We start from the raw sequence: 23,199 nt of genomic DNA on the forward strand, positions 1-23,199 counted from the left end.
TCATTCAAAAAGTAAAATGGTGAAAAAAAATCCTTCACCATTTCTGATGAGAGAGGGGGTGTGGTATTTGAATCCAGGATCAACAGTTTACTTTTCAGACGTTTTAAAGATGTAGTAAAATATCTAAAAAAACCATACCTATTTTTTCAAACACCGGCGTCAATAAAAAATTCTCAAAAGTTACTGTTAAATTTATAAAAATCAGTTTTGTTAAATTTATACTTGTACCTCTTCTATTTTGTTTTGAACTGTAAACCTCTATTTGAATTGAGAAAAAGAAAGCAATATTTAAGAATTTGTATATATAATTAAATCACATAGAAATGGAGGATTCACTATATTCATCTACTTCTTTTTGGGTGCTGAATAATCTACCTTTCAAAAAGTCATGCTGTGTGTCTATTACAGGACCCAATTGCATGTAAACTGAGTTAAGGTGGTCTCATCGGACAGCCTCCGGGGCAGAATTACAGTAAGGAGTGTGCAAGCAGACCAACTTAGTACATGTTAAACAAAGAGTAGCAAACGCAACCCCAATTGCCACTCCAACCCCACTTTTCCTTGAATCTAAGCTTGCTGCTCTCCCTATTATCCTCCCAAAACTTGGGAGCAATCCCCCACATGCTAACACCATTATGTGATCTAGACCACTGTAATCTATTCCAGCTAAAATCGCTCCGATAGCCGATATCGGGCCCACAAATCCGATTAAAGCTGCTGCTGCTACTGCACTTTGCCAACTGTCAGTTGCGCCGTAGATGCAGCTAGCAACAGCAGCACCGCGGGGAAGTCCATGCAAAGAGACCGGAAGGACCATGTGCCGACCGAGTCCATAAGCTTTGGGTGCAGCTACTCCTAATGCGAGCCCCTCGGCCAATGCATGAAAAGCAACTGCTCCGCATGAGAGGAATGATTGAAGAGTGTGAACGCTCATGGGGAAGCCGGTTATGATTGGCAAATTGTTTGCTGATGTCCTTTTTCGACCTGCGAGACTCAATATACTGGAGCTCAAAACATGGACAAATGCTGCTCCCACCGCAAGCAAAAATAGAAGCGGGATAAAACCCATCTTTGAAGCCACAAGGAGTTGCAATGGTCGCCAGGCGCCTAGGACAAAGGCAATGCCAGCTGCTGCACCCATGAGAAGGGCATGTTTAAGATGGAAGGCGAGCGTAAATGCAACAAGTATGGTTCCTCCAAGAAATGGCCCGAGTCCGAAAAGCAATGAAACAAAAAAGCCGGAAGCATCCTCTGAGCTGCACCAAACAATAACTGAAATTTAGTCATAAATGATCAAGTTCGTGACAATTTGTAACATATTTAGTCCTCCCAGGAGAAAAAAAATGATGTAGCCAGAATGATTACAAATTTTCAAGAACTAATCAGGATGAAAGAGTTCCAAATTCCTACATGCTGATGCAAAATGTCATCTCTAGTGCCAGTAAACAAGTCTTGAATAATAACTTTGTGTTGACGAGTATCACAATTAAGGAAATTCTTGGCAGTATCATAAAATGCGCAATGCGATGGATTAGTGATGTTTTGCAATTAAAATGTAATCTTTTTGCTACTTCCAACCATGCAACCTAGAAAGCTAAAGCTCCATAGCAACTCACTTGTAGTCATGGCTGAAACTCTGGAACACGGTGCTTAACGCTTCCATAAAAGCTACAGAAATTGTAGCTGATGATGCCACTTGACTAGATGAAGCTTCCTGTAATCAGGACAAGAGAAAGCAAACATCATACACCGTAAGGAATCAACTTTGAACATACAAAATAATGAAACAAAATTCAGATTTCCATGCAACTAAAAGTTCTCCAAGTTTAAGTTTCAGGTCCCTTCCATGGTACTCAGAATAAAACTAATGAGCAAATATTATTTAATCGTCACTGTAGTCTAGTGTGGAAGAAGTTTAACCTAAAAGTGCAGTAATGCTAGCATGGATTCTGGGATCTTATTATTTAATCTCAGCAGGTAAAAGAAATTGAAAGCAACAGCTGATAAAAGATGTGATGTTGTTCAGTATAACGACAGAAATGGTACATATACTACAGGGAAGAGGTTCATGCAACAAAAAGCATAAAAACATTAGTCCATCTCTACGAAATTAAACGTAAGTATCATATGCAGGAGAATGAAACAAAAACAAGACAGATAATCAACTGAATGAAGCCATAGCCAGGGATTCTGACACCCCTCAAAGCATCACCAGTTCAGAAACGAAAGATCCAAATTCATTGCCTTTCTGTCTCTCAATTATGCATATGTTTTCATCAAATGCTACACATCTCCATTGTCAGCAAGTAATGATATTAAAAAATGATCACAAACTTAAATTCAAATTTCAAATGTGACGGACAATAATTAGGGAATGGTAACAGCAGCTCAAGGCGTTTTGAGTGCTCAGCAATATATCCACAATGGATCCAACCAAGCATACAGAAATGCAAAGTAGCAGATTACCTTAAAAGCATCAGGAAGCACTTCAGCAACAACCATCCAAATCATGCACCCAGCAGCAAAACCAGTACAAAAAGGCAGGAATTTGTTAAATGCATCAGCACAAATGAATGAAGGAACTGCAACAATGGGCTGCAATAAATTAAACAAAATTATGTCAAATAACTGAGAAGCTAACAGAACCTCATTTGACATAAAGTCATAGTTACAACTTTACAAGAACTTTTCTCATCTAAATTTTCCTTTAAAAAAAATATGGCAATGGCCCACATGCTTTTCGATAGGGCCAACAATCAGAGAGCATATAATAATAACAAGGGGCGATGAATTGAAGGATTCAACCTTAAATCTGAATCTAGGTTTTTATAAACATTCTAACCGGCAGAGTTATAAGTACTTAATAGTTTATCTTGGTCTGGATGTGGCAGGGGTGCAGGCATAAAAAATAGTGAAAATAAATCCTATAATAAGCTGTTAACTTTAAGCTAACAGATTTTGTGATTCCTGAGGAAGGAAACTTAAGGCATTGCAGCAAGCTAACTGGATATAATACCTGAGGCAAAGAAGTAATTACACTCCACAACATTGCATTCTGTGGAGAAACACCCCTTGATGCAAGAACCATGCTCACAGCTAATCCCTCTGGTATGTTGTGCACAGCAATGGCCAAAGTCACCAAAAGCCCTTGAGAGAAACCTTTTGAGCCAGCGAAAGAGACTCCAACGCCAGAGCCCTCCCCAAATGAATGAAGAGTCATAATTCCAATAACAAGGACAACTTTAGTTGCATCAGCACCTTTTAAGTCCAGCATACTTACTTCCCCATATTGTTCAAGAAACTGAAACCATGACATGAATTAAACTCATGAGATCTACGTAGTGAAATGCATGCACCACATAATTTATATTCATCAAATATTCATAAAATCAATCAAGAAATGTCTTCTGCATTAACAGATAGAATTACACTAGATACTAACTTGTATGTCTATTGTGCATAGACTGAATTTAATAGTAACATGTTAGTCGAGTATAAAACCTCAAGAAAGGGAAAATGTTACTGGATCCATTGTGAAACAGGAAACAAAACCAAAAAGCACAAAATAAATTTTGGTACAAAAGTAACAGATTTGCAAATAAATAATGGAAATATGACCTAATTACCTTCTTGCAAAGCAAAATGAAAATGCCACCAGATAAAATCCCAATCATGACCCAATTACCAGCACCATGGCTCTGCCCTTCCTGTATGAGGTCAAAGCTGGCAGCTAACATCACCCCAGCAGCCATTCCATTGCACAATCCAGCCCACTGAGGATCCAGCTCTACGAAAAAGAAAGGCACAGCACCTAAACCAGTGGCAGCAGCCATGGCCAATGTAAATAAAGCTACTGTCGATATTGAAACTTTGTTGTAATTTCCCTTCTTGTCACCCAGTCCACTACTTTTGCTCTCAAAATCAACGGCATTCTCTGTACCAGTGCCATCTATTACATTATTCCCTACATTTTTATGTGGAGCAGATCTTAGCCTTTCCGAATTTCCATTTTCAGATTCTGCCAAGACACAGCCAAAAAATACAATGGATAACAAAACAAATAAGAGGGCTTTCTTGAAAATGAACTGCATTATTCTTTGCTTTCACCACCAACGTAATCGCTTCTTCTTTATAGATGAATTCTCATAGCAGTTTGTCAACTTTTACTGCACAGTTCAACTGCAGATTAATCGCAAATAGTAAAAAATCAAGCCATCCATTATTGGCCGCCTAAAATGTACTCGGATCAAAACCTGCGCAGTTCAAAGACGAATGAATAAAGTCAGTTCAATCATTCGCTTCATAACAACACTTCCTTTCCAATACTAGCGAAAACGAACAAGACAGCAACCCTTAACAACACACCACAAGCCCGTGATTATTAGACACTACAAATTAAAGAACTCATTTCAAACTGAGCTAACATCTTGAGAACAAATTGTACTATACTAACTTGCACATGATATAATATTACCAATTGAGTTCAACTTCTAAAGTTTTAATATATAATAAACAAACACAGTAACATGTTATTCATTTGCCCAATTACAGCCTCCTCAAAATCTACTAAAATCCTAAATTTCCATCTTAATATTTTCCCAAATTAATTCCTACTTTGAAAATGAATTATCAGTATATCTAAATGTCCACAATCATATAAAAAAGTAAATTTAACAAAACCCCATTTAGTTTTAGAACATTCTACAGGTAAAAGATCATTACTTTTGATTACAAGAAATGAAAAAAATCGCATTGATCAAGCCCCAAAATTATAAAATCCAACATTTGAAACCCAAAAATTAAAAAAACTTACCTAAAACAAAAGTCACCACAGAGAAATTGATGATGTAGAATCAAACAAAGATTTCAAATTCAAGAAATAACCCAGAAAAGGAAAAGAAAAGAGTTAAAGGAGAGCAGTAGATTCCAAATAAAATAAAGGAATAAACCTCTCAGCAAGTGGATTTTGAGGGATTTTTAAAGAGAAATAAAATTAAAATGGTAATTATTAATATGAAATCTTGAAGTTGGCACGTTGTTTTCTTTATCTTATCCCTCGAAATCACCTATTTTAGAGAAGACTTTCTTATTTACATTACGGAAATATGGTTTACAAGAAATTTTAAACCGGTCTTTTTAAGGTTCATAGGAAATAATTTTAAAACCGGGGGCAAATGATTTTTTTTTTGACAGAATTAGAGATTATTAATCAAAAACGAAAAATACGGCATAAGGTTTGCATAGGAGTAGTAAAACCATAGTATAAAGTTTTTCCATTATTATAGACTTGGAAACCATTTTATACTAATATTTCGTTATGCACAGAAATTACGTTTCTTTTAAGTTTTCTAACACAATTTAATATATCGTAAGAAAAAAAAACACAATTTAATATGATTCCTCCAAAAGAAATATATTTTTTATTTATGCTTGTGTGGAAAAATATAGAGGAAATTAGACTCAGCACTTGATTATCAAAAATAATTTCAAAAATATTTGAGCATCTTTTTTTTTTCTGTCAACACTTGATTTCACCTTTTTATTTCATTTAGCACTTGATTCCACTTTTTTATTTCATCCAGCACTTAATTTCATCTTTTTATTTCATCCAACACTTAACTCAACCTTTTTATTTCGTCCAACATTTAACCTCATTTTTTATTCATCCAACATTTAACTCCATTTTTTTAAGATTTAGAATTTAGATTTTAGGATTTTAGGGGTTTAGGGTTTTTGATTTTAGGATTAGGGTTTATCATGATTTAGGGTTTAGCATGATTTAGGGTTTAGGGTTTAAGATTTAGGATATAGAGTTTAGCATGATTTAGGGTTTAGGGTTTAGCATGATTTTAAGGTTTAGGGTTTAAAATTTAGAATTTAGGGTTTATGGTTTAAGATTTAGAATTTAGGGTTTAGGGTTTAGCATGTTTTAGGGTTTAGAGTTTGGAGTTTAGGGTTTAGGGTTTAGGCTTTAGCATGATTTAGGGTTTAGGGTTTAATATAATTTAGGGTAGAGAAATAAAATTTTAAGTGTTAGATTTAATGTTTTTATTAAATCAAGTGCTAGGTGCAATTTATTTTTTTTGTAAGTATTGTCCGCAAATAAAAACGAACATAAGTATTTTTGAGATTATTTTAACAAAATCAAGTATTTTTCAACTTTTCCCAAAAATATATATACAACCTCCTTTTATATTTACGACTTCCCTACATTTCTTACAACTGTAAATGCCGCCGATTTGGCCCGCACGGGTTTGGTCTAGTGGTTTAAGTCTCAGCCATCTGGACGCCAAAGGTCGTGGATTCGAACCCCGGCTACGCCCTTTTTTAATATGGAATGGTTGAGATTGAATCGCTGGCCATTATTGCCCGAAATTACTAGGTATGTGGGCTTGCGGGTGGTCCACATCCGGGGTTTGACAATAATATTGAGTTTCGGCTTAATAGAGTGAGTCCTCGTCACCAAATATATATATATATTATTCCTAAAAAAAACCATCCAATTAAAAAATTTAACTCAATAAATATAGGTCTCAAATCCATTTTATGAATCTTTTTTTTATCTTGTATAGTGATATTATTGTTTGTTCTCTTTGTAAAAAATTTGCTGTTATTCATTGTAATTTTTGTATGGGTATATCAATGGAGCAAAGATCTAAATTATTATTAATAAAATATAGTATATTCTAACTGGTTTATTTTACTTATAAAGATATATATATTTATATATGTTCTCTCAATTGAATTGAATCAAAGACAAAATAATTAATTTGTAATTTGAAAAAAAAATCATTGATTTTAAATTTTCATTAGTTATTGAGATTTTATTTTAGGCCAAATGTTGTAAAAAGGCCAAACCTTTCATAAAAGTTTCACAAAAGTCCTGACCTTTCAATTTTGTCGATTTTGGCCAAAAACAAATTATTTGGTTTCAATTGTGGCCAACTCTCAATTTGATTTCAATTTGCCTATGTGGCGCCTATGTGACATGCCAAATATTGAAAGGTCATGACTTTTGTGAAACCAAATAATCCATTTTTGGCCAAAATCGACAAAATTGAAAGGTCATGACTTTTGTGAAATCAAATAGTCAGTTTTTGGCCAAAATCGACAAAATTGAAAGGTCAGGACTTTTGTGAAACTTTTGTGAAAGGTTTGGTCTGTTTACAACATTTGGCCTTTATTTTAAATTTGTATGTATCTTTATATACTTTTTGATCAAAATATATTTTTATTTATCTATTACTATAATATTCATTATTGTAAAAAAATTAGTTTGAAACAAATATTGGTGAAGGAAAGACCTGAATTGTTATTCATAAATATTTTTTATTTTTGATGTTCTCGCAATTAAACTTATTTAAAGATCAAATGTTAGTAATTTAGTAATCTATTTGTAGTTTGAAATAACTATTGACTGGAGTAGACAGATCATCGACTTGTATAATTAAATAGATAAGAAAATATAAATATAATTTTTTATTCTTTAATTAAAATTTTCATTTTATATTACTTGAATGTTCTTTTATATAATCTTTAATTAAGTTGTACTTCTATTTCTCCATCATATAAAATTTGATAATCATGGTGTATATACTAATATTTTAAGAATTGGATAAGAACGGTTTGTTTAACTAGTTCAACCGTAAATTGAAGGTTGATCCGATTAAATCTTTTTCAAACACATAATTTTTAATTTAATAGCTTTAAATCGAAAAAATCATTCGACCCTGTTATTGAAGTGTAACTTATTGGAAAAAATTAAAGAAAAGTTATTGGTTAGAACAATACTATATTATATTTTTAATTGTCCCTGGAAACTTAAAAAAAAAAAATCCTGATTGTCCATCCTAATTATTTTAGGGTGTGCAATGCAAATAGAGTAGTAGATTTTATTAAGGAAAAACAAAAAGTCAGCAAACTCAACTAAACAAGAACAGAAACATGAAAAACTAAGTTATTAGTAGATAACTTCATCCTCTCCCACATGAATAGTAACTCATTACAAATTTATAAATACATTTTGTCAAGAAAATCATTAGAATTTTAGGTACATTCTTCATCCCTTTCACATACAATGACTTATTTGCTGATTTCACACGTTAAAGCTTTAACTTGTGAGCAAAAACAAGTACAAATAGCAGAAAAAAATCCCATTTTAGTGAACTTTCTATCAAAGTCTCATCCATAACACTGGCCTTACTTAGTTGGGGGTAAGTTAACTAGGGAAGTAGAACTTCCCGGAAAATGATAAAAAAATGTTGTTTGGTTCATTTTATGTGTCATATTTTCCGGGAAGTTGATAGTCAAACTTCCCCTTAACTAGGGAAGTAACTTCCTTAGCAAAATTTAGGTAAGTTGTACTTTCCTAGGTAAATAGATGTAAAATACAATAATATCCTTATATTTAATTATTGTAATTACTTTGTTAAGGATTTTATTGTCTATACCATTTAATGTATAAAAATAGAAGAAGAAAAACAATTTTCTTGGAAAGCTGAAAACAAACCAAGTATTCCTTACTTCCCTAATAATTATGTTCCTGAGTAATTAACTTCCCAGGAAGTGTATAGTTGCGAACCAAGCGAGGCCTGAAATTATGGGATGCATGAGCCCATAAGAAATTGCGGTATATTACTTAAAATATTTTTTTTACTTTGTACACCAAGTAATGTTTTTCTTTATTGTACAGGATATAAACCATGAAGAAATGAAGAGACAAAAACCTGATTTACAACTGCCTAAAACTGCACAAAACTCTACTTGTCTTCAGACAAATTTTGATGTCAGCGAGGATTGATGGTCGGAACGACACCACTCACAAGATCACTTCCTGATACTTGGGATGATGCGTACGGGTGATTACTTGTATAGTATGAAGATGAAGTTGCTGAATTTCCAAAATATGTGGAAGTCACACTGCCAGAACATGGGGATGTTGACTCTGAAGAGATGGCATCCGTTTCAGACTGCGTCGTTTTAGTTATGGTTTCCAGCTCCCTGACGACTTCTGACATTGATGGTCGAGTTTCTGGCTTTTCATGGCAACATCTAATGGCTAAAGCTGTAAACCTTTCCACAAATTCTGATGGATAAGCCCCCATTCTGCTGTCTATGATGGAGAACATTATACCTGACTGACGAGCCATATTTACCTGTCATGCAAAATTATAGCTTCTGTTAATAAGAGTGTGCATTCAGTTCGAATTACATAGAACTGAACCTAAAATTTTAAATTTTCTCAACACCCGGAATTTATAAGAATTTCAAAATATCTCAAACGAATCGAACCGCTAAGCTTTGTTTGTACTAGAAACTGCACTGAAACTTTTACTTTTAAAACCGAACTGAAAGAATATAAATTTGTTTACATTATCAAACCGAACAGAATATGTTTGGTTTGATTTTGCATACCCCTATCAGTAAATCCTCTCCACTCGGATATTAAACTATGAAATTTAACATTATTTGTCTAATGCCATGGCATTCAAGATATCGTACCTCACGAGCGATGTTTTTGCCATGTGATATCGGCTGCATTCCGGTCAAGAGCTCAAGAAATACAATTCCAAGACTATAGACATCACTCTTGTCTGTCAGCTTATGGGTCAGAAAATATTCTGGATCGAGGTAACCCTGCAAGATGTTAAGGGTAATCAGTCATAAATGGGAATTAATGACGAATGATGGATTACATACAAAAACAACTTAGAAGCTATATTGCGGAAACGAAAACATTACTGAAATGGGAAACAGGAAAACCTCAATTTTATAATCAGATTCAGTTATAGATATAAAATTTTGAAGTTTCTAGAAATGCAAACAAAATGCCAAAATGTAAGACTCGTCAAGTTTCCGTGCAACATAGCTTAGCATATAATTATACCGGAGTTCCTTTCACTACTGTGGAGACATGATTAGGCAAATTCCCTTCATCATCCAGGACAGGAGCGAGACGCGAGAGTCCAAAGTCAGCAACTTTAGCAGTGAGCTTGGAATCCAAGAGTATGTTGGTTGCCTTTATGTCGCGGTGAAACACGGGAGGATTTGCTTCAGTGTGTAGGTACATAATGCCCTTAGCTGAACCCAGTGCTATTTTTAACCTCATAGCAAATGTCAGCTTCTCTGTAGCTTTTCCTGCAAAACACAGTAACCTCAACTGTTAGTTTTAGCAGATAATCTTGGTGTCTGCCTAAGTCAAGAGTTTGCAAGCATTTCGAGATGTTTTTTCACAGAAAATCATAAAGCCCCAACTTAGAGAGGATGAAGAACCACAAAATTTATTAATTTTAATACCTGAAAGCCAGTCCCGCAACGTGCCATTGGGTATGTATTCATAAACTAGCATCTGTCATGAAATAAGAACACAAGAAGGAAAACTATTATCTATGGTCTAGTCAATACTGAATATCTTGAATGTATGTGATTCGCCAGCATTACAAAAACTACCTGCTCCCCTTCTTCATCACAGTATCCAATCAATGAAACTAGATTTCTGTGGTGTAGCCTGGACAACAATTTAATCTCGGTCAAAAATTCATTTTGGCCTTGTAAAGAACCTTCTTCGGCACGCTTTATAGCCACAACTGTGCCATCAGCTAAAACGCCTCTATAAACTCTTCCGTAGCCTCCACGACCAACTTGAGTTGAAATGTTAAAGTTGTCTGAAGCCTGGGTCATTTCTTTAAAACTGAAGGATTTCATACCATCAATTTTCATTGATATCTTTGAGGCTGCAAAAAAAAAAAAACAGTTGAATCAATTTCACATGCTTTCTTGATTGAAATTCAGACTAATACTTACAGAAACTAGTACTCATTAATTGCAGGATAGAGCTTACATAATCTTTTTCTTGACAGATTCCGCTCGAATCTAGCATGTTTTCTCATAAACAGAATTGTGACTATTACTGATGCTGTAACAATGAAGGCAATAGCACCTAATATAATGGCTGCCCAAACTGCCTTATTGATTCTTGCATTATGGGTGCCAAATCTCACTGTTACCAGAAGAGGAAATGCAACAAAAACAGTCAGCAGAGATACATAATTGTTTAATAAGAACGAAGTTCACTTTGATCTCGACAATCTGCAGCGGTTTCAGGTGCTTACACTCAGAATAAGGTCCCTGCAGAGTAAAGTTGAGAAGCTCATATGGTCCGAAAAAGTCAGTACGAGGAAAAGTCCATGACATGAACATGGCTCTTATCCGCTGAACTTCAGTTGAATTAAACGTGTTTGAATGTGAATCATTGTTCCACGCAGGAAAAAGCTTCAAGTACATCCTTAGACGGGGGCCTTTTTCCCAATAAAAAGAATCAATAACTACTTGATAAAGGTCCAATTCAAGAGCATTTGCCAAGTATTCCTCAAGTGGATAAATATATGGAGGGAAATAAGAGAAACTAGGACTTTTGAGGCGGTATCCGATTCTCAAAGGGGAAGCACAAAAGCACCACACGGGTGCCGCAGGGACATATTCGAAGAAACCATCTATTGGACATGCTTGCATAGGGCATGAAGTTGTAGAATTGTTTAAGCTTTCAGTACTTCCATCTGCTCCAGCTACAGCCCCGCAAAACTGGGAAATGTTCGGTATGTTGGCTCTTTGGCAGATAGGATTGCCTCCCAGACTAAAACAAAACTGCTAAGCTCATGAGAATTTTATTGATGAACATGGAGCACAAAATCACGTTGCAAAGTTGCAATCCAACTCTGCGGACAGTAACTAGGTCCACATGATTGTAGAATTGGATTGAAATGCTAAATACGCAAGAATAAATTTGACTCAAACAAATTCTCATCATAAACAAAATGCAGAAATTATATTACCTTAGGGTGACATTAACTGGTGGTTTCAGTTCCCCTGAAATGTTTGAGAGTAAATTGTTCCTGAGGTCACTGCATTTTTTGAGTGTGAAGAACAGAGAGATTAGCAAGGATTTTGATGCTGTAATAAGCTTTCATCTGTGAATGAAATCAAGCTGACATTAAATACAATATGTCATTGTATTTCTTGTCAGTTCTTACATGGTCAGTTTGTCACTTGTGCTGGATAAGTTTTGCCAGATGCTTACGGGGACAGAACCAGTAAACAAATTGTTTTCTATTGATCTGTAATGAAAAACCATTTAGAATATGAATGACAGTTCCATCATAAGAACACAAAAATAAAACAGTACAGAGAAGATAGAATCTCACAGTCTCTGAAGGAAAGGGAGATTTGAGAAGCTTTCAGGTATAGAATCATTAAGTTGGTTGTTCGAGAGATTACTGAAATAAAAAACAATTAATACTTCATCACAAATTAATAAGTCATTTACAGGTAGTAAGACTAACGCAAGTTCAATTCTAGCTTTGGAAACACTTAAAAAAGTGCAACAGCAACAAACAATATCAAGATCAGGAATAAATCGACAGTTTATTTCGACAATTTACTTACATCGTCGTCATATTATCAGAGATTTTGGATGGCGCAGGTCCTGTAAGCTGATTCCGGCTAAGATCACTTTGACATGCACAGAAAGAAAAAGTAAGACAGCATGAACAGATTGAAAAACATGTATTAAGACATCAACAGAAATATTCCTTACATATAGTACAGGTTCGATATATTGCTAAGATCAGGAATAGTTCCGTGCAAGCTGCAATTTCTAAGACTTCTACCTTGCCAAAGAAGATATAAAATGAAAAGATCATCAGGCATCAGCAGACTGGATTTACTTAGACCGGAATTCAAGTCAAAGTTTTGATATACTATGTCCTGAGAGCATGAATATATGTCCTCCAAACAAAACATAATAAGTCATGGAATCGAAAAAATTATTTCAAAACTCTTACAGTTTTGCTAATTTGGTAAGATTGCTATAGGTAGGCGGAATTTCGGAGCCATTGAAGTTGTTGTTGTCAAGTTGACTGCAGAGAGGGAGAAAAGGTGATGGTTAAGAGAATTTAATTCAGAAGAGAAATAAGATATCACAGACTCATCTTGTTAGAACATGTAGCTCAAAGTTACTACAAAGAAACCATAAAGTGCATATACTTAATTGACCAGGATCACTTGGCAAGAGAAAATTGATATGCTATTTAATTCAAGTGAATTATGAAATTCTAGATAACATGACAGGAGAACATACAGTATACGCAATGCCGGCAAGTTTGAAAATTCTGGAGGAAGACTCCCGGATAGGTTATTATTATCTAACAGCCTGCAAATGGTTCAAGCATCCTCAACTACTACTCAATCAAATATACTGCAGGTAGATTATTAAGTGAATTAAAAGAACATCTAATATGAACTCACAAGTGAAGAAGAGATGGTAGTTCGGAAAATCCTGCTGGTATTGGACCACTTAAAGAGTTATTATTGAAGTGGCTGCAAAATTGTCATAAAACAGCTGACGTATTAAAACAATGTTATTAACCAATTTCCCAAGTACAACTAGTAATCAGCTAACAATTCCACTTACATGTGTCTCACACTTGTCAAATTAGCATATGAGTTTGGTATTGGACCTGAGATATTGTTCTCGTCCACTTGGAATCGGAGCAAATTTGATAGAAGACCGAGTTCATCAGGTAAAGAACCTGACAACCGATTACCATTCAAAAGCCTGTATACACAACACATAAAATAAACTAAAAGAAGAAGTGTAATAACAGTTGACCATTTATGTTAATTTGCTAGCCTAGACATGCTAGTGCCCACCCAGTAGATGGATACTGATTTCAATAACGATTTACGGAACGAAATAACATGAAACCAACTTACAGTAGTCTCAAAGATGATATCTTCCCTATCTCCTTCGGTATGATCCCATCCAATTTATTCCACATAAAATCCCTTCCAAACAGAATCCAAAGTATTATTAGGAGAAATTCGAATAAACGACAGAATTTCACCCAGGAAAAGATATATTACTAAAAAATCTAACTCACAAGGTCCACAATTGGGACAATTGACCAAGCTGAGGAGCTAAATTTCCTGAAAGATTCATATTCAGCAGCTGGCTGCATTGAAGCTGACAAATGGTGAGATGCTTTGTTCTATACAAAAACTAAACAAAACCGAAAAGTAACATGAAACGAACATACAGCACTCTAACATGGAAGTATCCATCAATTCCAGCTTTATCATAACACAAAACTCCGGTCCAATTAGATATGCAAGGATCTCCCTTATCCCAATCATTAATATGACTAAATGGATCAATCAAACTGTTCTTTACTGCTACCAGTGCACTGACTGCAAAAATTAACCAAGTAAACACCATTAACACTTAATATTAGCCCACTTAAGTACCTCTTCCTTACAAGGACAAGATGTTAAATATTGAAGAGATATAAATATGTTTAAAAGACCCTACAGTTTGAAGACATTAACAAGTGCATTAAATAAGAACTATACTATAAATACAACTAAAAAAACAGTAGTATTTACCTTCAGAAGGATCCGTTCTTTGTGCAAATGCAAAATTGCATGAGACCAACAAAATAAACCCATAAAATCTCAGTTTCAACATCTTATAGACCAATCAGAACCACACCAAGATTTTTGGAATTAGGTAATAGTAAGATTTCTGGTTACCAAAAAGAGAATTAAAGTCAAATCCCATAAATCTTGGAACTTAGAAATGAACCAGAAAGGATAAATATCAAAGCTAGAGAGACAAGGGTTTTAGTCTATTAAAGTCAAAGTGAGTGACAAATTTGGTTCTTGAAGAAAAATATGCAAAAAAGAATAAATCTTTGAAATGAAAGGCTCAAAATTTTCTTCAGAAACTTACAAAAATAGAAGATTTAGATGAGAAATGAAACTCCAAATTGTTGATAGAAAAGAGAGAAAATGACAAGTTTGGAATTTAAGAAAAACTCATTAATGGAAATGGCATTGTCATGGTAAATGGTTGGTTCATCTATCATTTTAGTTCACAAAAACAATATAAATTATAGCCATTTTTTCTCTTCAAATTGTGCTTAGAATAATCAATGATGCTTTTGTAGTTGCCATCTATCAATTCAGTTCATAAAAACTAAATAATTTTATATAAATTTTAGAATAATGGATGATGCTTTTGTACCTGTAGCCTGTCATCTATTGTACGGAAACCTGACTCGGTCTAAATTTGAAATAAAATATATATAGTTCTAAAAGATTATTTTTTATATATATTTTCTTTATGTTTCATGTGATATAATTTTAAGTAAATTGCACCAAAAGTGTCTGGCTGAATACATAGTTTGACCTCTGAACTTGTACCCTTTTACCCATCTAACCTCCAAACTTAACGTCTCACCTATCGAACCCCTGAACTTGTTAAATAACCCGATTTAACCCCCGAATTTGATAAATACGTAAACATTTAACCCCTCCGTACACAATTTCTTCTAGAACGTTTCAAGTGACAGGTGGACACGAAGGGTTCAATACTTACATATTTATCAAGTTCAGGGGTTAAATCGGATTATTTAACAACTTCAGAGGTTCGATAGGTGAGACGTTAAATTTAGGGGTTAGATGGGTAAAAGGGTACAAGTTCAGGGGTCAAACTATGTATTAAGCCAAAAGTGTCTAATAGTGTTTCAATTTTTTTTATTATCATTAGAGATGAGAAATTTTTGACGTTTATAGAACAGTTTTAACATAATTTCCCAACACATTAAACTATGGTTTATTGGTTTACCATTAGCATTTCTAATTCTATGTATAAAATCATATTCCGCTCCCAATCATTATTTTTACTAATATTACACAAAACATTAAATAAAAATAAGATGATAAATGGGTGTAGTGGACTTTTGGGTAGCTTGCAGAATAGAATAATATGGTAGTAATAAATAAAATTTTAAAATAAATGTGGTGAAAGGGAAATAAAAGAAAAATAAAGATTGAAGAAAAGGCAACATAGAGGGTGGGTGGCTGGCTGGAAAAGGAATGTCTTTTTAAAGCGTGTAGAGGTAGTTGAGTGGAAGATGAACTAAAGACAATTTATTATCAAAAACAAAAACTAAACACAATTTAGTCAAAACTAATCAAATGGCCACATTTCCTAACTTAGAAATGACATGATTTTGTCTTAAAATCGAGGTTGTTTTATGTCTGTCAAAGATTTTCCTATAAATTAGTACTATAATTTAACGTAAAAAGTGTAAAAATGACCCTAATATTGCCACGGAGAGTTACAAATGACCCTTATAGTTTTTAAGGAGCAAAAATGACTTTAATATTATTACGAGGCTCACAAATGACCCTTACATCCTAAAAATTGAGATTTAAGCCCCTTTGTTAGACGGGCATGCCCGGCCTTAGGCATAGGCCACTAAGGCCTGTGCCTAGGGCCACAAATTTTACAGGGCCCATAATTATATGGGGTCCATAAAAAAATAAATGTTATATTAAAATTTTATTAATTTTTGTTATGATAGATGAAATTTTTATTTTTAAAATTTAATTAGGTCTTTTAGTAATTAGAAAATAAATTTTAAAGGGCCTCTTTTATGGTAGTAAATGTTGTAATTTATATTTAAAAATAAATTAGACTTTTTAATAATAACTATATAGCAATACAAACAAGAGTAAATTACATTATATATATTCTTTTTATATAAAAAAAATGTTTTTTTAAAAGAAATGTCATAAAAATTTACTTCAAATCTATCGATATTTACCAAAAATCTATTAAATATTTATCAATAATATACCGAGAGAGTACCTTTATAAAGTGAAAAAGAACATATTTTATGAGAAAAATAAAACGAGTTTATTTTTACGAACAATTTTACAAAAATAGATTTTATTTATAAAACAATACTAAGATCTCGCCTAGGGCCTCGGTTCATCTAAGGCCGGCCCTGTAGACGGGCGTATATCACACTGTTAAATATGATCATTTTTGCACTTTAAAATTTATTATAATCTTTTTTGCGCCTCAGTAACGATATTAGAGTCATTTTTATGTCTCAATAACAATATTATAGCCATTTTTATATTTTTATGGTGATGTAGATTGAACAATTATTTTTGAACCTCTAAAAGTTTCTTATAAATTATTCTTTCTATTAAATTGTTTTTTTTTTTGAAATATCCTACCCTCGTTGTTTTTAATCCAATTGGAAATTTTTGGGACCCATTTTTTGTTGTCAACCAAATTTTGAAGTGTAGCACTTAGTATTTTATTATTAGAAAAAAAAATTGACTTTCTAAAAAGTGAATAAACAAATCAAATAAAATTAGTTGTTACTATCCAAATAATAATTATTCAGTGATTAATTTTTCAAAATATTTGAATGAAGCAAAAGACTAGTATAGTCATCCAACTCTCTAGAAGCAACTAGCTTTATCTTGCAACTTTACTACCTTATTCAGATTCACCCGCGCTAAACAAGTAGAGCTTAAAGAACCCTTAAATTACTGTAATTTTCAACTATAATCCCTCAACTTTCCTCAATTTCCCATTACTTTTTTTTTATTTCACTTATAACCAACAACAACAAAATTCGACCGTACATCTTTCCAATTAAGGAATACTGATATAAAAGTCAGCAATGCAAATCATGGTAAATTAAAGCTAAGTATACAAAAAAGTACATACTATTACAAATACAATATTTTCTTTTCATTACATATGGCTGACGTTCATCTTAATATTTTTTTAGCAGAGGAAACTGCAAATTAAGTGGAATTTTTTTTCTGTTATATCGTTTGAAAACCAGAAATTATAGATTACAAATTGAAAAAAAAAATCCTCACAAAAAAATGAAAACTAAAAACTGTTGAAAATATTTACTCCTTAAATTAAGCTGTAACAAATAGAAATTGAACTCTTGGACATCGGTCCAAGTCCCACTTAAGTCATATTTGGTTAAAACTGATTAACTGGTTGAATTAAAAGCTCTGATATGAAGTTGTTAAAAGATCTGTTTTATATCAAATCTCGTTTATGAAACTCTATTAAAATAAACTTTATATTCATCTATTAGATTCAACACTTCACCACAGCAACAACTACACAAGGCCAGGCTCTTAGAGTGTTGCTTCAAAGCAGATAAAAAAAAAATCTTTAAATACATAAAGAAGGAAAAACGGAACCTCAATGGTCGGTTAGAAGTCTCTGTTGGAAAATTTTGGACGAAATCAGCCACAACACCACAAGCAAATTTTCTTAAAATCAAACATTTTAATAACATGAGATGCCTATAAACAGAAAAAGAATAATAAAATGATACTCTAACATTCATTAGTAGATAAATTTCAAGCATTAAACACACTAATGATGGAAAGAAAAAGTCTACATATCTTAGTAATATGATCATACATTGTATTAAACAAGCTAGTAAGCTACTATAGCACAGTTAAGAATAAATAAATGTTCCTTATTTATAGGAACTTCACAACCTATATTACAATCATACCATGACACACAGGAGAGATACCACCATAACACTCCAAATTCCGTGTGTCATTTTAATGTAATGACAGGACTGAATTGAAGCGTAACCAAACCTGACTTCTTCACGGAGAGAACTAGAACTTTGGGTACCAAAACATACCCTTAATGCCTTCCGGGTCGGGTTGAAACCCTAAATTCTTATAGAAATCCACAACTGCAACCACAATACAAGAAAAATTGAGAATAGCTTACTCATGCCAGATGAAAAAGATATTAGGTGTATATCTTTAGTAGGCAACTATACATCTTAGCAATCCACAAACATTAACAGAAAAAACCTGGCCTATAATGACCCTATCAGACATTGTATTGGTAATACCTTTGCTATCGGCGAAGAGTGTTATATTGCCAATGTCCCTTTGTAGAAGAGCCCTAATAATCTTTTCAATGAGAGTCTTACCAAGGCCTTGGCCCTACATGGGGAAAATACTATTAGAATGCAAATATTAAGGCTGCATAAAGTCAGCAGGGACAATATTGATATTAAAACAAAAGCCAATGTAAGAAATTTATTCATGCATAGCATATGCCATGGTTTTTTTACTCTAAATGCACATAATTCCAAATCATAAAATGTGTTGCTTCCAACCATAAGATGTGACTTCAAATTTGTCTAGAACCTTTACCAAACAAGAAATGAAAACGGAGAAGAATGAGCGAAGGAATATTTTTGGGCAGTCAAGATTTGACTGAGTTTGAGTCAACTATCAAGTTCCTCTTCAGTAAGAACTTAATATGCCCTGCCAGATCCAAACCTTTCTAAAACCCCATGTGGCCAAAGCAAAAAACTACTCAGACATGAGAAATCTGCTCAGCTGTAGTACTCTATCCCAACTTTTCACCAAAGTTTCATTGAATCGACCACAAAAGCCATATAGATATTATCCATGATTAGCATTCTATAATAAATATATAGCTTCCATCTTTTCCTACCGCTATTTTTAACAACACAGCATTTTTAACATCTACAGGAGCATGTTAATTCATGATATAAGTAAATAAAGTGTACCTGATACGCAGGATCAACCAGAACATCCCAAATTGTAGCATTGAAGGCATGGTCAGATGTAGCACGAGCCATCCCAATTAATTTCTTTTGGTCAATCCCCTCTGTCAAATAACTTCTCCAAGTACACTAAGATGCCCATGAAATAGTTTTACATGTAGAAAAGGCAAATTTTAGGTTATTAAGTCCAATTATTATAGCACTAGAGGACTTTTGAATGGCCAGATCTTCTAGGTACCTGATTCAGGTGATTTTTTAATGGAATGCAACGTGACTACCATGTAGCTATTTTTCAAAGCCGCACCTAATTTTGACAATGGCCTTCTAGGCCAGCCCACCTGTTAGTCATATAAAGAGTTATACTTTAACTTTTTAGTTATCAAAATTTCACAATATGCAAACCATATTTGATAATACATATGGCGAGTTTGAACTCAGAAATAAAGTACGCACTCGCAGTATCAGATGCATAACAGTATTAGTAAGCAATTAATCATGTGGACTCACAATGGAATTTTATGTGAGAGAAACCCAAATTCAAAGAAGAATGATTTAAGAAGTTTGCCACTATCGCAATTTCATCAATAGCATATTGAAGTTCATGACATTTTCACTCACTAAATGATAAAAGCTGAAAAGTTTTAAACATTAATTCTTCAACGTCAATCCATTTGTGCCTTAAATTGATGTAATAAGACCATGAGGCAAATTGGTATCGACAGTAAAAGAGGTACCTTATCACACAGGGCTTGGAGATCATAAACATCAACATCTCCACCTGATGAGAATATTATCTGCTCCATTGTTCCATCTGGTTCAGTCTTTTCTATCAGAACGAACTCTTCAGGCAAGGGTTCTTCATCTTCTTCTAGTGTGGAAGGTGGTTCAATGACTTGTGTGGAGTTGTCCTTTGCGAAGCTGTGGTAATTCAAGTGTGAGAACTCCTTCCAATAAAGCTAAACAATCAGAAATATACCTGGCCAATTCAATCTGAATTCATTGTTTATAGTTCAGCAGGAAATATAATGTTTCACTCAGAGTGAAGGTCTGAGTACAATATAACAAAGCTTATTTGATAGTGCGACAAACAAAACATTTGAGAAGTGTAACAATTCCATTCGTAAAATTAGATTAACTGGATCAATTTTACTTTTCTAGAATTTATCTAGTTATAGATTCACCATTGCTGAGTCAGGAACAACTAAAACTTGGAACTTTAAAACATAGGTGGAGGGACTGGCCAGGGCTTTCAGGCCTAGTATTTTGGTGATGTCAAGGCCTCAGATCACTTAAATAAAACCGGAAACGAAATGCCTCCCATGAACTAAATCTATGTCTTGTACTATGTTTGGACGCTCATCAACATACCACATTAACAAGAAATTCTAGTCTAAAAACTGAAAAACATGGCAATAAAATTTCTAACACTAATGTGCAGTTTCAGACTGCAAATATGCAAAGTTTGACATTACCCAGATCTGATGGAGTCCCAAAAGCTAGCCTTGAGTTGCGAAACCTTGATTTTTCTTCTTCCTGCAAAGAAAAATAGTGGAACTTTTACAATCTCTATATCCTAATACATTTCATGAACATTAGCTCGGTGCCATAGACTTATCTTAACCTCAAACTATGGTATTAAAGCAATGAAATGAAATACAAGTAAGCCTATTGAAATTTTCACATAAGCAAAACAAATACCATAAAAAAAGGAGCAATAAAAAGAGAATTCGTCGTTAAACAAAACAAGAAAATGGAATCACATTCCAAATATTACAACCCTTTTCATTTCCCATAAATCAATAATGTAGCCTAAACGAACCATGAAAAAAAACATGAATCATTCACATGTAAGTACATCTGTTCCATGTCTAATGAAATATCTTCACCTAGGTACTGTAAAGCGATTTGAATGGAAGTTGGAAACAACACAACAATGACATACTTCTCTTAAGATGTAACAGTTAAAAAACACTAAAATTTATAACATAAGCATGAAAATGGAGCAAACTAGAATTAAAATGAGCTACAAAAAATCATTAAGTAAACAAAACAAAGAACTGCATACCTCTAGTAACCCCAAAACTTAGGTTGTTCAACTGTTTAAATGCTTGACATCGGCAGTCCAGTGGAGAGCTAGGAAACCTGCAATATCAGTCTCCAATAATAAGTTGAAGTAACTGAAGTTCAAAACCCTAATTAATTTGCATAATCTAACAAAAACAGCTTGAGCAAGTTGAGTAATTATTAGATTATAAATTATTCAAATAATGAAAAGTTTGAGGATTAAACAGAAAATAAAGAGAATTGAATTAGTTCTTACGCAGAAGGACGAGCGACGATGTTCTGCGTTTGCATAACTTGTGGTGGTGGTTGGGAGTACAGTGCAGTGGATATTGTAAATATGAACGGAGAGCATAGCAGAGACATCTTCAACTTGCTCGCATCCTTTTCTTTTTCTTCTATGTATTTTTATTTCTGACCCTAATATTCTTGTAATTTCTAATATTTGCTCAAAGTTGCCCTTTTTTCCTCTTCAAGTCCACTTAACTTACTTGAATTGAAATTGAGTTGGAAAAAAAACAGACATAAGCAATTTGCCCCTTGAACTTGTAAATAATGGTCAATTAACATATAAATTAATTTTATGAGCAAATTAGTCATGAACTTGTTGTTGATTATGGGCAATTAACTCCATTTTGGCAATTTATCCCCTCAACTTGTAGGTTAATTGTTTCCGAAATTGATAATTTGTCCCCTTAACTTGTAAGCTAATTTTCCCAAATGGAGTTAATTGTCCATAATTAGCAAGTTCGTGATTAATCTGCCCATAAAAATAATTTATATGTTAATTGCTCATTGCTTACAAGTTGAGAGGGCAAATTGCCACTTAAATAAAAAAAATTACAGAAAAAACTTAAGATAAAAAATGAGATTTGAGAAGTATCGTTAATTAGAGTGAAAATCAAAAGTTTGCAATTTTTGATTTTCTTTTAAATAAATTTAAATATTTTTTGAATAAAATTTTTTTTTTTATTGAGGCACTCTTTTGTAAATATTATGTTTAAAGAGTGTTTTGTATAGTATTAATTTCTTGTTGATGTGAGATTTCAATTAATCGACCTTAGAAATATAAACGAATTAGACTATTAGCCATTTAAAATCGACTAAAACAAATTTGAGATCGAGAAATTCGATGCGAACTCAAGTTCAAGCTACCCAGTCTTCATCTCGAACCGAACTCGATTATTATTGTACAGACTCGTAAGACTCGTGAACCTAAATGGGATTTTTTATAAATAAAAAATAAACGTTATGTTTTTATTGTAGGAATACAAATTGATTAAATTATATATTTTAAAATAAAAAATTAAATTAAATTAGAAATATATTTATTATTTATTTTTTTATTAAATTCATTCAAGTTCGAACTTTGTCTAACTTGGGCTCAGTTCTCCCATTTACGCCCCTAATCAGCCCACATCTCAGTACTAAGTCTGTAATGTGGATCTTAAAGAAAGGGCCATCATCAATGATCAGTTTTTGTCGGTCAACAAAAACATGAAGAAAGGAAACCGAGTTACTTGAAACATTCATTTTATGAGATCGATTGGTTTTGTCCATTTGTTCATATAGTGTTGTTAAACTCAAAAAAAAAATCAGTTTTCAAGAGAAACCTAACGAATAAAGTTTCGATTTACTATTGAACGGTCCGGTTTAATCAGTTTTTTAAAATATTATATATAGT

At 33.3% G+C, this 23,199-nt stretch overlaps 3 protein-coding genes across 3 annotated transcripts; all 3 read right to left on the bottom strand.

The window, feature by feature from the left end:
• Positions 1-287: 287 nt before the first annotated feature.
• Positions 288-5,127, bottom strand: LOC126664637 (putative zinc transporter At3g08650). Its single transcript, XM_050357136.2, has 6 exons — positions 4,814-5,127; positions 3,627-4,253; positions 3,017-3,301; positions 2,467-2,595; positions 1,617-1,714; positions 288-1,256 (listed from the first exon to the last, which is right to left on the bottom strand). The coding sequence occupies exons 2-6, from the start codon at positions 4,089-4,091 to the stop codon at positions 443-445; spliced, it is 1,791 nt and encodes a 596-aa protein (XP_050213093.1). The 5' UTR covers positions 4,092-4,253; positions 4,814-5,127; the 3' UTR covers positions 288-442.
• Positions 5,128-8,592: 3,465 nt separating this feature from the next.
• Positions 8,593-14,928, bottom strand: LOC126659039 (probable LRR receptor-like serine/threonine-protein kinase At1g06840). The gene is made up of 20 exons (XM_050352707.2): positions 14,440-14,928; positions 14,094-14,244; positions 13,938-14,009; positions 13,771-13,842; positions 13,469-13,612; positions 13,303-13,374; positions 13,136-13,207; positions 12,840-12,914; positions 12,593-12,661; positions 12,442-12,507; positions 12,201-12,272; positions 12,030-12,113; positions 11,832-11,900; positions 11,112-11,632; positions 10,841-10,999; positions 10,450-10,733; positions 10,297-10,348; positions 9,887-10,137; positions 9,502-9,636; positions 8,593-9,155 (listed from the first exon to the last, which is right to left on the bottom strand). The coding sequence occupies exons 1-20, from the start codon at positions 14,519-14,521 to the stop codon at positions 8,787-8,789; spliced, it is 2,871 nt and encodes a 956-aa protein (XP_050208664.1). The 5' UTR covers positions 14,522-14,928; the 3' UTR covers positions 8,593-8,786.
• A 3,341-nt stretch (positions 14,929-18,269) lies between these two features.
• Positions 18,270-21,917, bottom strand: LOC126665908 (histone acetyltransferase TAP1). The gene is made up of 8 exons (XM_050358843.2): positions 21,775-21,917; positions 21,520-21,596; positions 20,927-20,987; positions 20,189-20,372; positions 19,693-19,792; positions 19,458-19,558; positions 18,768-18,861; positions 18,270-18,602 (listed from the first exon to the last, which is right to left on the bottom strand). The coding sequence occupies exons 1-8, from the start codon at positions 21,879-21,881 to the stop codon at positions 18,523-18,525; spliced, it is 804 nt and encodes a 267-aa protein (XP_050214800.1). The 5' UTR covers positions 21,882-21,917; the 3' UTR covers positions 18,270-18,522.
• Positions 21,918-23,199: the final 1,282 nt, after the last annotated feature.

The sequence above is a fragment of the Mercurialis annua genome, linkage group LG1-X (genome assembly GCF_937616625.2).
Source record: "Mercurialis annua linkage group LG1-X, ddMerAnnu1.2, whole genome shotgun sequence".
Lineage (NCBI taxonomy): Eukaryota > Viridiplantae > Streptophyta > Magnoliopsida > Malpighiales > Euphorbiaceae > Mercurialis > Mercurialis annua.

Excerpts from the sequence above, each read along its gene's own strand:
- LOC126659039 (XM_050352707.2), bottom strand. The coding sequence starts at position 14,521 with ATGTTGAAACTGAGATTTTATGGGTTTATTTTGTTGGTCTCATGCAAT. Across the intron at positions 13,843-13,937 it reads TTGTCCCAATTGTGGACCTT|GGATTTTATGTGGAATAAAT; the intron begins GTGAGTTAGATT and ends TCTGTTTGGAAG. Across the intron at positions 12,915-13,135 it reads TTGCCGGCATTGCGTATACT|TCAACTTGACAACAACAACT; the intron begins GTATGTTCTCCT and ends CCCTCTCTGCAG.
- LOC126665908 (XM_050358843.2), bottom strand. The coding sequence starts at position 21,881 with ATGTCTCTGCTATGCTCTCCGTTCATATTTACAATATCCACTGCACTG. Across the intron at positions 20,988-21,519 it reads AAGTTTTGGGGTTACTAGAG|GAAGAAGAAAAATCAAGGTT; the intron begins GTATGCAGTTCT and ends TTTTCTTTGCAG. Across the intron at positions 19,793-20,188 it reads TCCAAGCCCTGTGTGATAAG|GTGGGCTGGCCTAGAAGGCC; the intron begins GTACCTCTTTTA and ends TATGACTAACAG.
- LOC126664637 (XM_050357136.2), bottom strand. The coding sequence starts at position 4,091 with ATGCAGTTCATTTTCAAGAAAGCCCTCTTATTTGTTTTGTTATCCATT. Across the intron at positions 1,715-2,466 it reads TGCTTCCTGATGCTTTTAAG|GAAGCTTCATCTAGTCAAGT; the intron begins GTAATCTGCTAC and ends TCCTGATTACAG. Across the intron at positions 1,257-1,616 it reads AGTTTCAGCCATGACTACAA|CTCAGAGGATGCTTCCGGCT; the intron begins GTGAGTTGCTAT and ends TGTTTGGTGCAG.